The sequence below is a fragment of the Passer montanus genome, unplaced genomic scaffold (genome assembly GCF_014805655.1).
Source record: "Passer montanus isolate IOZ18808 unplaced genomic scaffold, ASM1480565v1 scaffold104, whole genome shotgun sequence".
Lineage (NCBI taxonomy): Eukaryota > Metazoa > Chordata > Aves > Passeriformes > Passeridae > Passer > Passer montanus.
The window spans coordinates 437,998-462,221 of record NW_024356948.1 but is presented as its reverse complement, the minus strand read 5'-3'; the positions used below and the strand labels follow the sequence as shown (position 1 = coordinate 462,221).

Genomic DNA, 24,224 nt, shown 5'->3' with positions numbered 1-24,224 from the left:
CCACACACAGCAAGGTCCTATTAACCCTTCAGAGCCAGGAAAGTGCTCTTGGCTCAGTGCAGGCATCCAGAGGGGCAGAATGTCACATCGTGGCAGGACAGCTCCTCAAGTCTATACAGCAAGGCTGTGCCTTGAGGAGCTGGAAGGTTTTTAGGTATCTCAAGGGGTAACTGCTCTCATTAGACACCAGGAAACCAATTTGGCCTTTGTAGTCTGGGCACTGGGATGCTTTGCCCCAGTCAACCCCAATCCCAAGGTCACCACAAACATCAGATCTCGTTTCTGCAGCACTCCATGATGAGATGAAGCAGGGGCACAAGTTCAGCAGATGTCACATGAGGCACAGGGGCTCTGCTTCCCAAAAAAGCCAGAACTGTGCTGCCAGAGTGGGCTTGTCTCAGCCCTCGGATGCTGACGCCACCGAGGCTGTGTCCGTGCCAGCTCCTCCTCCCTGTGAAGCTCCAAGGACTTGATGTAAAGCCAGCTGCAAGTTTTATTGTCCTGCGCTCACAGCTGTCCATGTGTGCAGCACTGAGCACAGGGGTCAGCAGGGGTTTAATGGGAGGTCAGGGATTAAGAACAGAGACTGGAATTTATCCGAGTGCTCACCTGGTGCCTCCTTGCCACACTCCAGGGCCACTGGCCACTGCCGAGGGGCTGCTCCCCACACACCAGCACAGCCAGAGGGGATGAGTGCCTGGTGAAAGGGAGCAGGCAAAGCTCTGACCCAGCTCTCATCCCAGTCAGGCTGTTGGGCAGTCAGGTCATGGCAGATGATCCCTGTCACCTTTCAGGTGCTTGTTGCACATTAAAGTGGGAAGCGAATGCAAGGCCGTGTTGTGATTCCCACCCTGCAGGGAGCCTCCCACCCAGCTGTGGTTTCACTCACTGGTTTTAACCCGTTGCTGCTGTTTAACGCTGGGCAGGGCCACTGGGAGCAGTGGTGGGCTCCCTGCAGCTTCCTGCCCCGTGTTGGTTCACATGTCACATTCCCAGGCTGTGTTATTCTTAAGTGCTGTAAATCTCTCACTATTATTCTCCCACTTGATATAGTGAGCTGTGTCATTTTGAAAGGAAATACATAACAGTATATTAAAGAAATCATGGATCTCCTCATTCATGTTTAAAACAAATTTATTACAATGTAAGAAACCCTGAATAGCATGAATTTATTATAATGATTTAAGGCTTCTGGCACTTGAGTTAAAAATGTCTCTCAATAAATAACTTTCCCTTGAAAACACAGCAAATTAATATAGTTTACCATTTCCAAAGTTATATAAATCCAAGAGGCTTAAATCAACAGTGCGCTGGATAAGATTACTGTTGCTCAGCCACAGACTGGCATCACAGCTCAGAGGGATGGAAAAATCGGTGAAAAATGAAGCGGGTTTTTTTTTTTTTCTTTTCTTGGTCACCTTTCTCTCCTTTCCACCACCCTAGGCTATGTCTGCTCTGTGAAAGTCAGACTAATGTGAAACGGATGACAGCAGCTGTGGCCTTTGCACACAGGTATCATTAAAACAGAGCGGCGACTCCGCCACCAGACTCAACAAGCACCGCTCTGATATTTCCCCAAAGTGCCTCCAACACACACAGCCCCGCTGCTTTCCATAGCAGTGTTTTAATTTGACTGCAACCCAGGAGCTGAGATGTCTCCAGCTTGGCTGCCTCCAATGCTGCTGCAGCCTCCCAAGTCTAGAGCAAGCACAGGGCTATAAAACTGCTTGGACACTGACCCTGGCCCCAGTGCAGGAACACACATGGATGAACTAGGAAGGGAAGCAAAACCCCACACGGGGCTGGCAGGCTTTTGCCTGGGCCAGAACTTACTCCAAGAGCTGTCTGTGGAGCTCAGCAGCTGTTGGGGACAACAGCCCGTGCACATCTGTGCATCCTGGGGAGCAGCGGTTTGGTTCAGCTGCATGCACAGCTGGGTGCCAGCTCACAGAGAAAATTTCTCACATCTTCTCCTTCCCCATGGACCTTCCTTCTCCACAGGCCACCCTCCAGGAAGCAAAAAGAGCTCGGCATCATCAGCTGAACAACCAGGCAGCCCTTCCCAGGCAGCCCTTCCCTCAGCAAGGCTTTCTACGGCTTTTTACTTTATGAAGGCCTAATTTTTTTCTCTTTGCTGTCAGCATGTCAATTTTTTTCCACAACATGGGTGATGACTACTTTTTAAAACAAAGTACAGCACTGGTGACATCCTGACAGTGCCAATACAGCCAGAGTACACCCACCTGAGCTTTTCAACACAGGAAGTTAGGGCTGTTAAGAGTCAGATTGACAGCCTGGGTAAATTCAAGTCCTCTGTTCAGCAGAGGAGAGACAAGGAGTTATTAGAAGCAGATATGGCTTTCAGGTCATCCAGTCCATCTCCCACCCCACCTTTTAATTGTCTCTCTCACCCATGCTATAAATATCTGACTCTTCTCATCTTGTTTCCTCATTATGTCAATTATAGCAGTCCCTGATCATTTTTATTACTCCTCACTGCGATCTCTCCAATCTGCCAGTAAGCTCTCTGGTAATGAGATCCCTGTGCTAAAGGCACAAGTGCAAATAGAGGGGCACCAGCTCCACTGACAAGGAGCCATTTCCTCTGCAATTCAGAGATGTCATTGCCTCCCCACCTGCAGCTCAAAAGTCTTCTCGTCTGTTTTTGTTGCTATGACTGCCTTGTGCTTTGCTCACTCCTCCTTCTGAGAGTTTGTGTTGTCTGGGTCTCCCCCATCCCATCAAGAATGTGTCTGGCACATTGTTATCAAAGTGACTGAGTTCACAGGTTCTGCACCCACAAGTTCATGCTCTGTCCCAAACTGAGTCCTGCAATCTTTTTTCTTTCCTGCTTGGTATTTCTACTTCACCTTACTCTTTCCTCCTCAACTCTTCTAAATTTAGCAGGGCCTCCTGGTTTCACTTCTTACACAATTCCTGCTTCAAGAAACAAAACCATGATCCGAAATGCAACCAGACCTGGTACTCATCCCAACATATCAAAAAAACCCAAAAAAACAACCAAAAAAACCCCACCAGACTACAGAAATGAGGCCACTCTGTCACCATTTCACATCAGCAGCACTGGAACTGGCTATCTTGCTCTAGTTTAAAGAGCATAATGCTAGATAATAGCATAATGCATAAATGCTAGACAAAGTTTGGAAACAAGCCCTCCAAATGATCCAGAGGCTGAAAAAGATATTAGGACACAAGGTCATATCAACAAAGAGAAGACTCGACCAGGAGTTTATCACTCCCTTTGGGGTACTCAGTCTGGCAACATGTCAACTCTGTTATCCTGCTTCTAGAGGCACAACAAAGTCCAGCAGCTGGAAATTCAGGTAGATAACCTCAGCCTCAAAATAAGGCAGTTTTGTAGCAGCAAGAAAAATTGCATGCTGGAAGATTTTGCCAAGGCACTTTTAAAATTTCATTGCAACTTTCTCACAGTCATCTCTAATTCAAGAATGAACTAGAGTTTGTGTCTGTGAATTCATCTTTTCCTTTCCTTCATTATTAGGTGTAGAAGAGGACAGGAGTTCCCACTCTGTTCTTAATGCTCACAATACTCAACACATTGTGTTTGGACAAGTGCTTTAATCAAACCCATGCTTCAAGGTTTTAAAGTAGTTGCCAGTAAGAACCAGGAAACATACCTTTTTTCAGCTTTTCACTTTCCTCTTGTCTGCAGACAGGAGACCAGAAAGAATGAACCACACTGGTTATTGCATGCTCTGAGTGAAAATGATTTTGTTTTACATACTCAGGATATGAGTCCTAAATCAAGGAAATGAGGCTCTCACTGCAGCTTGAGGAGTAGGTCATCTGCTGGGACCACCTGGACTTCTCTCACCTTATATATGTCAGGACCTCACCTCTAAGTGACATCTGAGTTTCTCCAGTTTAGCTCCCCAATGCCTTGAAGCCTCCCTTCAAGCCTCAGAATACATGAAGCCTGAGAGCTTCAGCTTCTGTTCAATAAGAATGTCTGGCCCATATGTTTCTGCTCTTACAGATTACAGTTCACAGACACGTTTTGGTGGCTACCTCCAGTGCCTTCTGCTGTGGGCACTGATATAGGTCACAGCCCCTCTGAGATGTGGTGCTCAACACAGTTCAGCACAGAACACACAGCATGCTGTGGAGGGAGGCAAATTGGCTTCCCTGGAGCTGGGAAACAAATCCAGTTCCCTGCCCAGCCCATCCTTTTCCTGCAGCTGGGATGCTCTTCCACCTCCCATTGACAAATGCAGGAGTCCTCAAGCACCAACACTGGCCAGGCCAAGTTGGGTTTCTTGCCGTTTTTTAGCTGAATTCTGCTTTCAAACACCCTCGTCAGGGATCACCACGAAAGCTCTGCTGCACAGCTATGCCAGAGCTGCTCGAGCTTCATGTAGCTCGAGAGCTCAAGCTCTCTCAGCTACATGAAGTCACAATATTGTAAAACATTTATTGTCACTGTGAGCAGACAAGCTTTCCAATGATGCAGGGAGCAGGTTTGGATCAGGAGAGGCATTTTCCAGAGGAAAGCCACCCAGTCAGAGCAGACTACATTGCTTCTGCTGGTTTAAATCACCTCATTCAATATTCTGTGTTGTCTTATGTAGCATGCAGTTATGTAAATTTATAAATCATACACTAATTAGCACACAATTTCATAAATTTAGTAACAGTGAAAAAGGAGGTTTCTAACTAACCAGGCTGTGCTCTCTCCCCCACAGATGGTACAAATTCAAACACAGCCTGCAGGTCGTATTTGAGAAAATCTCTGCTGCAACTTCTAGAGTTTAACCCCAGGCTCACATGCACTTTCAAGGGCTGTCTTTTGGCTATCTCAGGCTCAATCTCTCTGAAGTGCAGCGAAGCTCGTTTCTCTCCTTCCTTAACACAAACCTCCACAGCTCATTGGATCACTGCAAATTTTGTTTATTCTGATTTTTGCTCTCCAGTCTCCTATTCTTCAGCCATCTAAGTCACCATCCCTTGCAAGCAATTAAGTTCAGTTCATGCCCTGGGTTATACCTGGGTGCTGCACAGTTGCTCTCCATGTGCTCTGGCCTCCCTGTTCAGCTCCTCTAAAGGGGAGGTGCTAAAGTTAGGTCAAGGTAATTTCCTTCTTTCCCTCATTTTCCAAGCATGCCTTGGACAGTAGCTCTTTAAATGCAGCAACATGATTTGAAAAAGGGTGTGGAGTCATAAGGGTCTTATGGGAACCAGTGTTTGAAAACATTTCTCACTTTAAGATACAAGCACACAACTGTCCTTCACCAGCTTATTCTAGTTTAACAACTCATCCCTGCCCTCTGGTTCACTCCTACTTTATCTCCACCTTTGGTACAGTGATCTGCCTTGCATCTTTGTCCTATCTTGCCTGCACCTCCATCCTTTCTTCCTTATTCTTTAATTAATTTTTTTTGTCCCAAAACATGGTGCTGGCTCTTCAGTTCTCTTCTCCTTGAATTTTGAGACCTCTCTCTTACTTCATGCTCCAAAGGAGGCCATGCTCCTTCTCACAGTAAGATCCATGTCCTGGAGAGGAAGAGAAGGCTTAAAACAAATTCTTCATGTATCTTAGCAAACTGGAGACTCACTACATAATATGATGTGATGCTGTGGGAAGCAGAACACATTGTCAATGGCAGTATTGACAGCTGAGCTGGACAAAAATCAGAAGATAAGCCAAATAAAAGTCTGGAAGAATAAATTAAACCCCCAGATAATTTATTAGATTAAGACCTCACATACATATATAAATACGTGCTCCAGATGGGATTCAACAGCAAGACTGGAAAGGCTAGAAATGAAAAGGGTGTGATTATTACAGGTCTGTGAGGTGCAAGGTGCACAAAAGCAATAACTACACAAACAGCCAGCAAGTGTGCGTGCACAAACCACGTGGGAAGGGCACAAACTGAAGGCGTGGGTAGGAGCCTTAGCAGCAGTCATGTTACTCCACAAAGCCTCATGGAAAACACAGCCTGATGGGTAGCTGAAGGATATTCACTGGGAACACTTTGGACAAACAGTCTATGCTGGACCAACATCCCAGCAGCAGCTCCCAATATAGAAGCTCAAGCTTAAAAGGACACTGTCACGTCATTGCTTTTTCTAGTTTAATTTTTGCATTTCCTCTACTATTTTAGCAGATGGAAAACAATTCCCCTCCCAGTACCAACTACTGATTTTGTCCTTTCCTATTTGACAATCATTGATTTTTTTTTCTAAGGCTATAAATGTTTTAATAACTTCAACTTTGTAGTGCCTCATGGCAAAATATCTTTGCTTGCACTGACTGCTAAACACTATTCCTAATGTACTGCTGATAACTAGAGCAAGAGCCAGCATTATAAAAAATTACTTTCCACAGGGTCTATGAAATTAATAGCTTTTGTTTCATTTGTCCACATCTCATAGAGAGTTAAAGCATACAGCTCTTCACCCATCAGGCGTTTCAGCCATCTTTTACTAGAAAACTTTTAATTCACAAAGGTGTGCCCCCTGTATAGCCCCAGACAGCACCTTCAGCATAGAGCCCCCAACCCTGACAATGTCCTTTTAAAAAGAGCTGCAAACAAAAAATATAGATTTAAGCCAAAAGTCACCTTCAGAATTAGAATTTTTTTAAGTGATCATAGGAAATCCCAAAGCAGTTGAATATTGGCACCCACAAAAGAATCAAATAACAGAATGCTCCCATGGAGTGTTCTCAACACAAAGGCACCTTTCAAGAAATATACATGTATTTTTTGCTGCTTTGAAAGGTCAGTTAGCATTTATCAGAAAAGGCAATTAAAGTTTCAGTCAAACTGGAAAAGAGACAAAATGCAATTGGACTGAAATCAGAGAACAGTTTCTCTACAAATGCCAACACTTAAAAAAACCCAAAACACCAACAAAGTTAAAAAAACACCATGAAACAAACCCAGCCTCTAAGATCTATGTGACGGTTATCCCCAAATTTCCTGCTGGTCCTTGTATATTTTTCTCTTCTTTCTCCTCCTTTTCCCTGCCCTCTTTAAGCAGCAGACTACTCAGCCAGCAGAGTAAGAAAACTTATGTTCCCAACTGCTCTACTTGAGCCAGGGTACTGAATACATCTTTGGGGCTCTTAGCAGAAACCTGGGCCTTCACAGGCTCAGGGAGTAGAACAAGAGGGACATTCAACAGCAGATGGATATATTCCAGAAAACTGTAATACCTCACTAAAAGCAGGACAGACCATGCAGGGACTTTCCACAGCAGTAATTTTCTGATTCAGCAATGCTGCTTTCCTCCTTTAAACTCCTCCAAGCAGCTTTTAAAATTCAGCTGGGATGCACAGAAAGGATATCACCTAATTTGTGATTAGGACTGGGCCTGAATGGAGCAGCCCAGAGTAACCTGAGGTTCTTCTTCCCCTTCACTCTCCTTTTGTTTCACTGATGGAGCACAGTGCTGCCAGGGGCTGCGGTGCTCTCGTCTGAGATCCACCTTGCAGATCATCACACATTGCACAGGAGCAGCGTGGGGAGGCAGGCAGCAGCCATACCCCAAGCATCAGTACAGCAACTCAACCCAGCCATTAAGATAAGCAGGGTTGCCTAAAGAGACTGTCTGAAAAGCAGTACTGGCCCATGAAGTGGTGTTTGCGAGCAAATGGCCTAGAACTTGCCCGTACTGGATCAATTCTACCTTTCCCTTGCTGCAATTTTACTGTGCAAAATGAGTATTTTAGTCTCATATTTCTAGGAACACATGCCGGTGGCTACTGTTACAATAAAATATGAACACTGCATTGTGGAGAAAATGACCATTAATCCTGTAATGTGCAGTCATTTTTACCAATTCGGCACATTTCTTTAAATAACCAAGTACATGCAGTAGATGGAAATGCATTTAAATAAACTGAAATAGATACAGCATGAATAATTAAAGCTGGCAGGAAAGTGTGCATTGTGAGCTGCTAGTGGAAATAATTACTGATTTGTCTTATTTACAATGGAGCCTGGATGCAGGATCAAAATAGTGCAAGTTAGTGAAAATGTCTTAAGACTGCTCTTATACTAGCACTACTATGTATTTCATCTTGAAAAGTACATCAAATAGGTTTTGGATCTCTACGATGTCTGACTCTGTTCTGCTGTTTCAGGGTTACATTACCCAGCACATAAACTCTGTCAAATAGCACTGATTTAAAGAGGAATATAATTCAAACCTGTGCCTAGTATATCAACCTGCAACATCATCTATTAACATTATCAGACACTGTAGAGTTGAGCTCACAATATATCCCCTAAAAACTCAGTTGTTAAATATCAGAATGTTGAAGGAAAAAGTAGATAATAAAATCAGTGAAAAAGTACTAAAGTGCTTGTACCTTTATAATATGCCAGGTTTTAAACAGACTTGTTTAATTAGAAAATAATCTACTTTGAACATGCTGGTTGTTGAATGTTAGGCAGTTCTTGCAAACTGCTTTAGAGCCAAAAAAATCAATAATGAAATATACTTCCGATATAAGGCTGGCAAAACTGTGACTTCAATGTATTAGAAAATGTTGTAGATTTTAAAAAATGCTATTGTAAATTGATTACTTGGCACGTGAAAGGTTTAGGAAAAAAGTTAACACTTTCTGATTGGCGTATCCCAACAATATACTTGCATCATGATCACTAAATCCAAAATGAACCTGGATGCTAATTAGCTATGTTTTAGAAGAGGGAAAACAAGCAGTGATCACTCAAATAATTTCAGAGTAGGTGTAGACCAAGGAGTAGTGTCAAATGAAGAAGATCTCCTCGAGGAGCCGACTCTCCTCCAGCTCATCTGCTCTGCTCCTGGGGCTGCAGGGGGTCTGGCACCAAGAGGAGGACAGCCTGTGGCTCGCACAGCAGGGCGTGTGAGGTTTGTTCCTGTCACAAGGCTCCCGGCAGAGCTGTCCTGGAGCTGATATTGGGTTCATAGCCTCCACCAGGTCAAGAAGAGAGACTTGGTACCTACAGAAAAACACCAAGAAAACAGAGCTCTGTTAAGATCACAGCACCATGCAGGAATTGAATCCAGTTTTCCTGCCTCCATAAATCAGACCAGACCTAGATTTGTTTGACAGGGGCCACCGGCACAGAACCAATTTTGCTGTATGGACTCCTGTCAGTAAGGACAACACAGAGGTACTGAAAAAGAGGCAAGCAAAGCATGGGTGCTCAGGTTATTTCAGGCTGTTACATCAGCTTTTCCATTTTAGGTGTGTAATGTCTTAGTTGCACTCTGGAGACTGAACACAGACCTCAGAGAGATGACAGCCAAATAAGGCAGACCCACGTCAGTAATGGTAAAGTGACTTATACACATGCTGCACTCTTTTTTTTTTTGTTGCCTTTTTTTTTTTGGTGGTTTTTTTTTTGTTTGTTTAAATAGACTCCTACACTTGATTTAGTTTCTCAGGGATTTGAAAACAGCAGGAGACTTTATTATTATTACCACAAACTACCTGTGCTTCCTGTAAATCTCTGTGTACTATATGGAGTCTGTCTGGTGGAAGCACTGAAGGAATAGAATCTAAGCAAGGCAATACAAAATCAACACTTGAGGCACCAAGAGAAAAGGCAAAGGTGCTAAGCATCACTCAGGCTGTCCTTTAAGTGCAAGTACAGAGATGGGGGAAGGTTGCAAGCCAATGAAATCTGGCAATGCTCACTGAATAATGGCATGTACTTGAGACAGGGACTTTCTATTAATATTCACAGGAGACAAGGCTTGATCTAAATACCAGCACGGGATTGATCGTTACAATATATTTCCTCCTGTCCAATTTTAAATGTCTTAAATAATACCATTTCCAGTGCTTCCCTAGGGAGCCTGTTCTCCAGCGATCTCTCAGTGATAAGTAAGAGATATCACCTTAGAGTTCTACCCAAAAGTCCCTTTGTTCCATGCTGCTGTTAGCACCAACATGCCTGATGTTCCCAACCCTAAAGTGATTCACACATTCAAAGGCTTCCACGCACAAAACATTATTCACATTATTCACCCAAAAGAAACTATCAGCACAGGTGATTGGATCCATACAGTATTTCTCTTATAAGCAAACAGAGTTCATCTACAGCATGAGGAAACACCTCAAGCTATTCTCTGCTTTGAGAAAAGCCTCTGTTTTACTTTTGTGACTGTAAAAACCTAGAAAGACTAAGAAACTAAGACAGCTGGGGGAGGTTTTTCAACTCAGATGGGATGAAAAATCCTTAAGAACAAACATCTACAGTAGTTTATGGATGTGAGAGATTTGCATGGGTCCCTGTAGCTCCTAAAGGCAGACCCCCACCTGTCCTGTCCAACAGCCTTGTGCAGCAGCAGCAGGTTAAAGGTTTTCCTACCCTGAACTAGCAACACCATGAAAAACACCCTTATCTCCACTAGTAAGTGCTACATCCCATCCATCATCAGAACACTGTCACAGAATCATTTAGACTGGAAAGGACCTCCAAGACCATCGAGTCCAGCCTTTGACTGGTCACTGCCCTGCCAACCAGACCAGAGCACTGGGTGCCACATGCAGTCATTTCCTGGAAGCCACCAGGGATGGTGACTCCAGTGCCTTCCCAGGGAGCTCATTCCAGTGCCTGACAGGACAAGTTCGCCCATGACCAGGTAACTCATTATTATGTCTGAGACACAGAACCACTTCCTCGGCTCAAAGGACTTAGCAGTGGCACTGATGGGTTAAAACCAATGTTAATGGTGACTACTGAAGTTATGCTATAAAAGCTGTTTCTTTCAATTTTTATTGTTTCTTCCAATCTGATGGTCAGTGTAATTTCTAATACAGTCTGACTTGACATTACTGCCTCGCAGGGCTCTCTCCTGTTTTGACTACAGGTTGTTTTATTTTCCTGCAGATGTGTTAGCTTTAATCTCACTCACAATCAAAAAGCTAATTTGCAAATTTCTTTTCCACATTTTAAGCTTGTCTACATGTCTTTCTATGATCTAAGTAGCAAAAAATCATTGGTTCAAAATGAAAAAATACAACTTTTGTTTCAATTGGATCTTGTTTATGGCTAACCCTAAGCAAATGTGATGTCTTTTAGTTACCCTAACAAAAAAGTTCAGAAGGATGTTGCAGTTTTGGATAGCCAAACCAGATCATTTTAGAGAAATCTGTTGTTTGTACTAGCATTCAGAAAGTATGCTTTAAAAATTGAAACTCCTCAAAGATATCTCCAACATAAAATGGAATGAGCTGCACCAATAGCAAGAACTAGCACACAGATATATGAGATTTTTCACATGGAGAAAGTTTAAGACTAGACTCTATATAGATACACACATATGGTTTGAACCCCAAAGAAACCGAGCTAACACACACACTGCTTTCATTAGCCACACCTAAAACCTCTTTTTAGATTAATCTAGTCTAGCATACAAATGCTTATCTCCTCTGACGGCAGTGCTATCATAAAATTTCAATTTGTCCAGCAGCCACATGCAATCACAGATTAGGCAGGGGAAACCAAACCAGCCAGTGCATTTACAGAAAACGTGCAGGCCCTAGATTTCAGCAGTACCTTCGAGTTCATTTCTTCTGCAAGTTTATCTAAGTTTTACAGCATTTCTGCTATCAGGAAGGCTAAATGATTTGGCAGATTACAAGCGCAGCAAATAGCAAAGATTATGTAAAAGACCAGGTGTTGTAAATCAGTCTATTTGACACCGTAGTTATATATGCAATAAAGTGAATGAACTCTGCTAACAGAGCACTATCTGATAAAGAGAATGCTCCTTGCAGGTATTTAGTGTTTAATCCCAGGATAATGATTTGCCCGGTTCGTCTAAGTAACATCAGACAGGATCTGGCTGGAGGCAACAGAGTACACCTAGAATGGTTTGAAACTTGCAAAGACAATTTTCTCACAATTTATTTGTATCCTAATATTTAAAAAGACACAGAATGCTTGAATCCAACTTTCTCTAAAACCAGGGTATGTATTCTTTGCATGGCTTGAATAAAAATAAGTAAAACCAGGCTGTATTATTATTGCAACGCTTAATGGCTTCAGTGAATTCAAAGTTACAGGACCACCCACCCAAGAGTCAGCACATTTCAAACAGGAAAACTGATTTGGCAAACTTGGCTTGTGAATAGTGAATGCTCTTTTAAAGGAAACTAATGGCCAAGGGTCCCCTTGTATTTCTTGCTTCCAGAGGAGAAAAAAAATCCCAAACATTCTGCAGAACTACCAGCATTGTACATTAAGCCACATACAGTAATTCCTCATGTATAGATGTTCAACCAAGCAACCAAATGTCCCATCAGTGCTGGTGCTTACACACATTCTCTTTGATAGGTTTTGCCCTCCCAAGAGAAGGAAAATGGCATGGGTAACTGTCCCTTTAAGGATGGTGATAATTCAGTCTGTCCTCACTTTTTTGGTACATCTGCTAGTGTGCTGGAAAGGCAGTGAGCAAGGGGAGTGTAACCCAGGTTCTTGTTAATGGATCACTTGGAGTGGATTAGAATGAAATGTCACATAGTCCAATGGGTTAAAATATACTCAGGCTCAGTGGGAATGCCCAGGTACCTCCCCCAAGTGGGGGGAAACTTTCATTCCTCTGGTGGAAGGCCCCAGAAATGAGTCTGGGGGCACTTAGGGAGTCTTTGATAATTTATGATCCATTCTCAGGGATTGCCTCTCATTTCAGCCAAAAATGCTCCATCAGAACTTCCCTGAGGGGGAAGGGGAGTTAGGTAAGGAAGTGCAATTAGCATAGGAAGAAGAACCATCTTGCAGGATCCAAGCTGTCATAGTTCACCTCTTCTGTCTCATGCAGACTAGCATATGTGCACCCAAAAACTCACCTCCTCCCTCGGGAGATGCAAACCTGGCCTCCGCAAAGCACCCTGGCACCTCCACAAATGGGCAAATGTTATGAGTCATTAATCATTAATAGTCCAGCCTCTCACAGCATCTCCGCAACAGACTGGAAAATAATCTCTTTTTTTGACACTTCTCCCATGTATACTTTTTCATCTAACTTTAATGAGCTTGAAAGTCTGCATGTTTCATCATGGGAGAAAAAAATTTGTAAGGTCTACAAGTTTGCATTAGAAGTCTAACTATTTAGACAGATAAAAGTTTGGTGAAAGCCTTCTAAGTCTTCTAAAGTCTCCAAAAAATTCATCAGGAGACAGAACATTAAGAGCTAGTGTAAAAGTAGAAGGAAGGCAGGGCCATAGGCAAGAGAACACAGATGAGAGTAGGGAGACTAGACCACAGTAAGCTTTGAAACTCTTCTATCAATGAAGAACTTTCACCTTTGCTTTTATTGTAGAACATAAAACTCCAAATACAGCTCACAGAACAGCACAGAGATGCTCGTCTGGGAGGCTGGTACAACTGGGATCAAGCTGGTCCAGTTGGGTCAGAGCAAAATTGTGACCTGGGTAGCAAAATCCACTCTGGTCAGGCACTGCACAGTGCTGTGAAAGCATTCCCTTCATCTCCTCTGCATTACCAAAACAGGCTGCTAGAAATTTGTCTCCTCAGCCACTAAAACCCTTTTGCAAATTTTATTAGAAACTTTCAGCACTGGCTCTTAATTAAATAAGCATCTTGTAGAGTTTATAAACTCTTAATGTAAGAAGAGTTTTGGAGCCTATCACTAAGATAACAGGAAACATAAACCATTATGATTCAGAACAGATCATTAACCATTCACATTTTAAAAAGGAAAACAAAAATAAACACAAGATGGCACAGACCCAAATCCCTCTTTTCACAGTGTGTCTTTTTAGCTGCTCGAGCAGCAGGAATACAGCTCGCTGAACGCCTACAGGTGAATCTTACTTTGTCCCATGTTTCCAAACTGAATGGGAGGAAGTCTTCACATTTTTATGACAAACACACAAATATGGCTCATGCTCTGGGAATCACAGGATCACTTATGCCCAGAATGGTTGGTGAGAAATCACCTGAAACCACTTGGTATTCCTCCTGATAAAACCTACAGGGCAATCAGAGCTCAGACAGTTCCACAACATACAGTACCTAAAGAATGGTCAGATTATGCAAGAGTGATGCACAGAACACATAATTGTGCAGGATATTAGAAAGAACAGTGCTCTTGAAGGCCTGCTTGCCTCAACTGGCTGAACAGTGATGTTTATTTATTTAGACATTTGGGATATGCGAATGGATTTTTAATGTTTGTCTATTTCCCACTGCTGGTAAAATATATTATATTTCTTACACACTGTCCAATTTTTAAACTACACTATTGTATTTTCATATCATACAGTGCCATTTAGCTATTAATTCCAATTGTTCCTTCCTGAAAAAAAACCAGCACAACTTCAACAAGTTTGATATTTGAAGGAGTGGGAATCTCCTTATGAGACAAAATAACTAAACTTATTAGAGTCATAAATGCTCTGGCAGTAAAATATATGTATATTTCTTTAAACAAGCAGTGTCACATAATATTTGATCACTATATTTAGAGACATCTTTTCATTTACAGTCTCTGAAAATTTATTCTTCAACCATAAACACGAAGGAAACACAAGCAATGTCTCTTTGCAAGGTGATAGCATTTCAACAAAGCATACTGGCAATACAGTTTTGTAGCTGTATAGGCTTACTTTATTTAACTGTATATACCAGAGGAAATAAAAAGGTTTATTTTTATACTACTGCTTATATTTTCAACATAAAGTTCAAAGTGATTTACTAATGTTACATGAATTGCCTTTGAATTATGGTACAGTATTGTGCCTAAGTACAAAGCCTAACACTATTTTGTATTCATAAAACACCACCTGCCCCCGAGCACTTTACAAATGCTAAATACAGCTAAAACCACATTCAAGGGGTAGGGAACAGACCCATTTTACAGAAAATTAAACAGTTTATTGTTATGATAGAGCAAATATCAAATCACTGTTTGACTGGAACAAACAGGGCAAATAAAAGCAGAGAAAAAACAGATGCACATAAGAAGTGGCCTGAGCAGTCAAACTACCTGAAACATGAGGACACCACAGTAGTGATACAACCTGGGGTTATATGGAAGAAACACCTAATCACCCACACCCAAGCTAACCCAAGCTCTACACGTGAAGGGAAGAACTCAACCCAAATTAGAGCCCTAAGTACTTCCTGCCATCTTTAGTCTGGCACCCACAATTACAGCATAATGGATGAGAAATTATCTCCATGGCTTGTGCTTCCAACATCCGTGTACCAACCCACTGTCCATAAGCTTCCCTGTTTTTTCAACCTGCAGTTTCCAACACATCCTGTGACAGCAAGGTCAGGAAGTTCACTGCTGTTGACAGACATACTTCTGTTTTCTGTTTTAATATCCTGCTAGTTTTGCCGTAAGGACTGACTGCAGTTAAGTCTCTTTCAAGTGGTGAAATCTCTGATAAAAAACCAGCTGCACATTCAATTTATCCACCACCTTCACAATTTTGCAACCCTGATAATTTTCTCAGTCTTTTCCTATCCAAAGTCATTGCTTTTTGGTCTCTCCTTAAACTGCTTCAACCTGCTGATCAAATGAATTTTTCTATGCACCTTTCCCAGCTCCCACTGCAACTTTCTTGAGAGACAAAGATCAAGCAGAATCAAAATATCGGTACAGCAAGACCTATGTATCCACAAGCTGTTGAGAAATTCCAGAAAGGTTTGAACTCCACAAATCCTAACCACATACTCTGAGTTCAATATCATGGAGGCATGGTGTTGATGACTCTTCCCCAGATAAATTAGTTTCATTTGATTCGCCTTTTTGGAGTTGTCTGCTACTGACATATTATTGGACTACTGAAAGAACTTAATATTGAAACACATGAATTTATTAGGTCACCTAGGACATTTTGCTGTTCACTTCTCACTCCAGATCACTGATGAAGAACCAGCCCAGTGAGTTCCTGGTGGATCCCTCTGCTAACTCTAAAAAATTAATATTAAGTCACTTTGCCTGCTATCATTTAGCCACCAATAAACCCCTAGAAGGAATTGTCCTCTAATCCCACAAAAACTTTATTTCTTCAGCAACCTTTGGTGAGGAACCTTGGCAAAAGCCTTTTGAAAATCCATAGGGCTGTGCTGATACCTCAGGTTCTTTCTTCCCCACTCCCTGCTCTGTGAGAAGAATCCAAGTCTTAAGCAGCAGGCTACTTGGCCCCGGGACCTGAGATGAATATGTCAATGAACATTAGAGGCTGGGTGAGTAGGAAATGAAAGCTGAGAAAGAGAAGCTGATTTTGCAGTCATTCCCTGAAAGGCCACACATCAGGATAAGGGAGCTTGTCTTTCATGTGTGAACGGCACCTTCAGTGACCAAAACACACCCTGAGGGGCTTTTCCGATGTACTGAATGTCAGGACACCAAAACTGAAAGAAACCACAAGACAGTGAAGGACAATTCATGAGGCTGAAACATCAAGAGAATGAACAAGATTAAATTGAGAATTAGAGACAAAGGGACAGTGACAGCCTGAGATTCCCATTTTACTTTCAAACAGGCTGGAACTCAGAGCAGATACTTCACTGCTGGGATACGGGAGGAGGCAAAATTAACAATATTATATATGTATTTAAAACAAATCCAGGTGGAGACATACTTCTCACCTGCAACAGGTCTTTATCTTCCAAAAGCATTGCAGAGTTTCTTAGTTCTTAAAGAAAAAGACCAGACTGCAGAATATTTCAAAGCAATTAAAAAAAGATCTGAGCCTTTTATTTAAAATATATAATACAATGTAAAACAGAATATATTTATACAGTGTCCTCAGCAAGAGCCTCCTGGAGTGCTGTAAAACCCACACCCACGTAATAGAGAGCTTACACTATCAGAGACTTTTAGAGAGCTCTCCGAGGCAGTATTCACAGAATCATAACCTAGAGAAGGAAAAGACTTATTAGACCATCCAGCCCTCTCCCTGCTGACAGAACTGCTCCCTACAGTGTGCTTCCTCACATTTGTTGCTAACAATCAGCCTCTCTCTGCTCTCCTTGGGAAGCCATTCCACAGCCAAATATATCTCATGCTATCATTACCATTATTACTTATTTATGGGCCACGGTATAACCTAAAGGGCCTTGATCAGGATCAGGGGGACCAACTCTAGTACCACTTGTAAGAGCACTCCTCTCTCCAAAAGAGCACACAGTCAAAAGAGGTAAGCCAAAGCCCAGTGGGAAACATATAACATACCATTAAGGAGAACAGAATAGCATGGGAAGTGTCACAAATGTCCCATGAATTTTTGCTTCAGAGTTTGGTGGGAGGGGAAGGGATGTGCTACGAATAAGAACATCTTTCTGATAGTCACCTAAACAAAGAGGGTTTTCTTCCTCCAAACTTCACCCTATTAGTTATGGGTAAAGATCAGGCATGATCTGAAAATGAAGACTGAGGAATCAATTGTCTTTTTTTGATGCAAATACACCATAAGTATTTAAACAATGCTATATTTTTTCTGCTCTAGTCTCAGTCAACATTTATCTGAGCCACACGTATTTAAATATTCTCTCATAAATCAATACCTCCAGCATTGCAACAGATTTTGCCACTCTCTTTCTGTCTTTGACAATTTTTTATCCAGTAAGCAATCACCCAGAAATAAGCACCATATCCCCTAGAGGGGCTGCACAGAAACAGAGAGATCAGCTCCCTCCAGCACTCACGCAATGCTTGTGTGTGCACATTCAGCCCTGCTGCTGCTGCTTCCTTGCCCCACAGGTCCCTCCCTTACCTGTAGGTCTTGCAGAGCACTGAATTCAATGCCTCATTTTCTGGGGTTACTAACAATTATCACCAAATCGTGGGGAAAGCAGCAGCGGAGATAACAGCCCTTGCACAGGAGAATTTGGACAGAAGCAGCAGAATTGAGTAATATGTCTGCTAACCGAAATGTGCTGTGCTTGGCAGTGTTCTGGGAAGATGGAAAGAGCCTCCCTCCCCAACATGGTACTCAAGAGCTAAAGAGGACTTGAAAGAAGCTGAGATCTCTGGTTTGCCCCTGGCCGTTTGCATACCAGTCAGTGCCAGTGCTCTAAAGGATACCAGATCCAGCAACAGCATCTGAAAAAAACTTGAGCCCTAAGGCAGGGCTGATAAAGAGATTTTTTTCCCCCCAGTTTTCATCCCGGCTTCACCTATGGTAGCATCCAAGTAGCTGTCATTACTGAAACAAGAGTTACTGCTGCTCTCATTCCTCCTTGCCACACAAGCAGGACATTTTCACTTACCTGCTCCTCCGAGACCAACAGCTGCTTTCCTTACCTTTCCACATTCCCATCTCAATGCTCCCAACCCAGTTATCCTACCTCTTTGCTGCTGGTAACTCAGCCTTTGTTTTTCCCCATTGGACTCAGACCCTGCTGCCCTGTTGCCAACCTGCCAAATACAATCCAAAGTGGTGCTTCATTATTTTTGTCTCCGTGTGTTTTTAGTAGTTAATAACTAACTAACTAACTAACTAAAAACCAAGAATAAGAAACACGGCAGATAATTTCTTTCAAGGTATGGCTGCAGGTTGCAGCTCAACTGGCATAACTGAGGTTGTAATAATTCTGGAAGAGGGAGGGTGAACGACAACATGAGTCCTGGGAAGTAAAGAAACCTTTTAAATCAGATCTTCCAGTGACAGAAGAATAATTTAGAATGAAGTTTTTTGTACAAAAGAGAGAAATTACAGAACCAGGTAACTACCAGAGAGTTTAACAACCACCTTCTGCCATCATTCTGTTTGTATTGTCCTTCTCTCCCCTCCCACACAGCCGTTTCTGTGTCATCAAGTCTGAAAGCTCTTCAGATCAGAAAATGAACCTTGGTGTATGTACAGCACCTGGGGCCCTAATTCTGCTGTGATGTTACATAACAACTTTGCACTTCAGAGCACACTTAGCTTTTATTCCTTTTAAGCACTCTATCATCACAGCACATCTTCAGCAAGATCTTCACCCTTTATTGTTCTGGGCCAAAACTAAACTGTCATCATCTTTTCTGCCATACTTCATCCCCCTACATCTCCTGCCTTAACAGCCTTTCTTTTCAATTTTTTACTCTCACAAGTTTGTCCCCAAGCATCCTTCCCCTCAAAGCAAACTCTAATTCAATGAATCATCTTCAAAATTGTGCCTTTTCTTCTCTAATGTACTAAAGCCTCTGTCAAAGGGTTGCATATATAAGTCATGGTACAGTCCTGCACCTCCTCTCTACAAGTCTCAGTGCTGCTCCTAAGTTTTGATTTCTTTTCCACTTTTCATCTCTTCTTCCTAGCACACTTTCAGCAAACCTGGGACTACCTCACCCTACAACTTTGTGTGTATTAAAAAACTACAAAACAATTTTAAGGGGCATGGCTTAGGGGAAAAAGAACCCCACACATACAGCTTGCTAAGTCTATCACCATTTCCATGGATTAGCAGCCTGTCTTTTTCGCAAGCTCAGTCCAAATTCCCAGCCTGCCAGATAATAAATCAACTTTTTGCTTCAGTTGTACAGTCATTGGGAATCTGCATAGTTTTAGGTCAAGCATTTATACTCTTTTTATGATTCCAAAGTTTCTTACCTTGTCATTTAGTTACTGAACTGTGAGCTTTCATTGACTTTCTAACCATTGTGGCAAGAACTGTGAGTAGCTGTGCAAGATTTAAAACCTCACTGAGCAGAGGAGCAAAATCAGACTGCAGTAATTTTTAGTATATATTGGGGTGGAACTGTGACCCTATGGAAGCCAAGGGAAGTCTGCCACCATTTCACTGGGGTTAGCTTTCTTCCCTGTCATTTCTTGTGCTGGGGTGACTAAGTATTGCAAGCTCTCTATTTTATACTTTGGAAAGAAGATGGCTCAGAATGCTTGGAAATAGTTTATTTTACCATTCTATTTTCCTTTTTATCCCCCCCATTCTGGTTAAATATTTTACATACAGTCAATTGCTGTACCTAAACAGCAATTCTTCTTGTGGTTCTGCATGATCCTTCCTCTCCTGCTTGTCAGCTTAATTTCTTCTGCTGTGGCATGGAGTGTGTAATAGCAAATCTTGCACTCAAATTCTTCTGTTCTTAATTATCTCTGCCCTGTCAGCTATATCAGTGAAAACAAGTTGGCATTAGACAATTCAGACACAAGTAAACATCAAGTTGTGATAATATAGAGTCCTGCATTACTGTCATTATGGAAAAAGCTGTTTCAGGGAGGCTTAAAAAATTAAATAAACCCAGCACTTCTAAATGGCTAAAAACCTAAGGATATCTAAATTATTCTTCAATATCTTAATCATCTGGGAGAATCGTAATCTTATATAATGGCCATTTTAAATGAAAGGTTTGCTGCTCTGCAAGGTTACCACTTCATTTCTAATTGTGAATTAAAGTATAATTTAGGGTGGCTGTATGCCAACTTGACTAGAAAAATTTAGACAGTAACTCTGGTTGAAAGAAGGGGAGAAAAAGCAGTTAGATTTCTTTAAGTAATAGAAAATCACTCACCAAGCTGTACTTTAAAACAAAACGCTAGAGCTTTAACTCAACAAACTGACTTGAATTAAACCACAGAAAAAAGTGCTTGCACTGTAAATCTTACAGGGCAGAAGTGATGGTAGGTTATCATTCTGTTTATTAGCATGCACTTTGGAGAGTTCAGGGCAAGTACGGATACGCATTCATTCCATTTTATGCTGCACATTACTGAAAACACATTCCTCATAAATAATTCATAAATGCATTGTCTGAAATTTCAGATTCCAAAAATACAACACCGTTTTCAACTTTATGGTTGCTTGGTCTTCAAAACAGAAACAGACAATTGGATGGACGGACTTCACAAACCCGATAAGAACCCATCAGTCCGAATTACACTCCAGAGGTAAATGCAAATATCTCCCAGCCTCTGATCCCTGGAAGCAAGACCATGATGATAGACACTGCTTGTGCTAGCAGCCCCTCAGTAGGGAACAGGCAGAAAAAGAGAAAGAGCAGAAGTAACCACATAGTGAAGTGTGGTGGGGAGCTAGTAAGTTGAAATTGGGTAGAAACCCAAACAAATTTAAATTTAAGGTATATTAACAGTCAAAATACAAAGACTGAATATAGCTTGTCTTGCAAAAGCCCATGCTTCAGACCACACTGCACTAGAAACGCAGCTTTTTGTTCTCAGCTTTTTGTTCTCAGCTTTTAACTAGTATCACTTTGTTTATGACATAGTAACTCCCATCATCTTTATGTCAGCTATGCTAGCATGAGTGAGGTGAATAGGTTCTTGCACTTCATCTGAAGTGTAATTCCTGCAGGGAGCAGAGTGACCACAAACATACAAAAGAAACTGAAGTATGCTTCATAGGCTGAAGTGCTTAGGGTTTATATACACAGTGATTTCTGTATCTTGCTGACATTATATATGTAGCTTATACTCAGTTGGTTTTTTATCTTCATACCGTGCTCAGAAGCCTGACATCAGATAGCAACTGCTTTTCAGCCAGATTTGCATTCACTTGCACTGTTCAGCTCACCTCCCAGTGACGGGCACACACAGTTTTGGGTACCTTGTTTAGAGAAACATTTGGTGCCCAGCTCCTAACAGAACAACAGCCCATGATCTCCCTATGCACCAGCTCTTTATATGAACTAATTCCCTCCAATTTGCCTGAGAACAAACATTGCAACTGAGCTCAAATACTTGGCATCCCAACACACTGACTGCTTGGGTGCAGACCATATGTGAGAAAACAACGCTCTCATAAAAATTGTATTCCAGTACCCAACTGCTGTAAAACTTCTCACTCAGTGCTCCAGCATGGAAAGACTGGGACTATCTGTCACTCTGTTCCATTTCCAGGTGTGCTGAACTCTCTGGGGTAATATTTAAATCAGCTGAGATTTCATACATCAAAGATGAGGATACATAATTCAAGAGGAGCCACTGAGATAAAACAGTAGCTGTAAAAAATACGGTGTGTTGGTGGTGCCTGGTTTAGCATGTCAAAGAGGGGCCACTGCTGGCGAGGAGCCGCACGCTGTCGGCACCAGAACAGGTCGTGTGGCAGAGCAGGCACAGCCTCTGTCAGCTTCACAGGTACACAGCCACCGAGCAGGTCTGGCACTGTGCAAGTACCGGGTTGCAAGGCACCCTACAGAAAAAAACAGCAGTGAGGCACGGAGCACAAGGCACTCAGGCCCAGTGTCCCTTGGCTATAGTCATCACACGCTAACAACCTCTTTCAAAAACTTTACACAGGTGGTAGGTGTCCCACTGAGATAAATTACCTACTTTCAGCTGCTGAACAGATGGGCAGGGAAGTGAAATTTTAGTTTGTTCATTCCCAGCAGTAACTAGCAAAGATGATCTCGGCTGCTGCAGGATTACTTTTCGATAACCACACACCTGCGAACAGTCCATGATTCTGTTAGAAACTACATAAGGTCATTAATACACTACAAAATAAGGCAGGGCACTTAACAGCTCAAGAAACTGATGCTAAGTCTCTTATTCCCACATTCTTCAGAATATACTTTAGGCTGAGTGAGGCCAGAAAGTGTACAGAGAGAGACCTCAACAGGCAGGAGAAATGGGCTCACAAACATCTCACAACCTGCAACAGGAAATGCCTGGTCCCATGTCACATTCATATTTTCTGAAAAATCCCTTTGCCCAGGATGTTTCTCCTGGGAAGCTGAGAAGCCTCAGAGGAAAAGGAAAACAATATTATCTCATTTGCTTCTCCTGTGTTTTACTCCTTTGGAATGTGGTTGGAGATTGTTTATCCAATAAGTGGTTGTTTCATTGGTTTCATGTGAATTGTTTTGATGTATTGGCCAACCAGTGCCAAGCTGTGTTGGGACTCTGGAGTCACGAGTTTTATTATTATCTTTTTAGCTCTCTGTAAGTATCCTTTCTGTATTCTTTAATACAGTATAGTTTAGTATTCTTCAATATAATATAGTATCATTAAATAATAAAATATCCTTCTGAGAACATGGAGTCAGATTCATCATTTCTTCCTGCCACAGGGGCACCCTGCAAATACAACAGTCCTGTGCTTGGGGAGTAATAACCCCAGGCACCAGCACATGGCCGGTTTGTCTGGCTGAAGGGAAACTTTGCAGAAGGATCTGGATACTTGTTGTCCTGATACACAAAAAGCAGAACAGAACAGAGCAGTTTGGCTTTTGCTGGCTTCCTGAACAGAAGCCAGCAAAGGCCAGAACTGCTGGAAGATCGAGTTGATCTTCCCCCTCAACTCAGCACCAGTGGGACACAGCTGTGCCCTGTGCTGGACTCTGCAGTATTAGAGACATGGACTCAATGACAATGATTAAGGCTTTGATGTATCTGACACAAAAGTAAAATGTGAGAAAGCTAGGACTGTTCAACCTGGAGCAAATGCAGCTCACGGTGATCTCACCAATGGGTATAAATACTTGATAGGGCAAGGAAAGAAGCTGGAGCCAGGGTCATCTCTGGAGTGCCCAGTGAAAGGACAAGAGATAATGGGCAAAAATTGAAACACAGGAAATTCCATTCAAACGGAAGTAAAAGAGTTTTCTTGCTGGGTGGTTGAACATTGGTACAGACTGCCCAAAGAGGTTGTTCATCAACACAGACCAAAAGGGCAAAGACTGACTACCAAGGACTGGATGCTGACCTACCACCCATGCGTGCAGGCATCATACAAACAGGGAAGTTTAAAATACCAGTCAATGCCTGCAAACCAGGGATCTCCAGAAACAAATCAAAACATGAACCAAGGACTTCTGCCCAGAAAAGTCTGCAACTCATTAAAACCAGGATTATGGGAAACCTGATGATATATTCAAGGAGTGACAATTTATACTTCACCAAGTCACTTATAACTATTCACATGCAAGTATATCACAGTATAGCCCAAACTCTGTACATATTTTTTTTATTATTTTTTAATAAGATGGTCACAGCCATACTGTAAAAACCTTAACAAAAATAGTTTTAGTACCTTCCCTTTAAGCTTGCAAATATTTTCCTGGCAGAAGTCCTGAGCTAACTTTACAGCAAGATCTCTCAAAGGAAACAGAACTTTAAAAAAAAAAAGCCTCAAAAATACACTACAAAATGAATGTGACCCAGGGACTTACCCTTCTATGCAACAACACGATCAGAGTGCACAGAGACAGTGAAGTCCGCAGGGCGTGAAATTAAAATTTTCACACAGATACAATGAAGTAATGATACAATGTTACAACCTTGGCACAAAAAT

General features: G+C 42.0%; 1 protein-coding gene across 6 annotated transcripts in view; it reads right to left on the bottom strand.

The window, feature by feature from the left end:
* Positions 1-1,116: 1,116 nt before the first annotated feature.
* The window catches only part of KIAA1328 (KIAA1328 ortholog), a 177,468-nt gene continuing 154,360 nt past the window's right edge, over positions 1,117-24,224 (bottom strand). For all 6 annotated transcript variants that reach the window (XM_039718652.1, XM_039718668.1, XM_039718676.1 and 3 more), the window contains one exon: positions 1,117-8,978. In XM_039718652.1, coding sequence (XP_039574586.1) covers positions 8,762-8,978 — 217 coding nt within the window. In that variant the 3' untranslated portion in view covers positions 1,117-8,761. The remainder of the gene's footprint in view (positions 8,979-24,224) is intronic.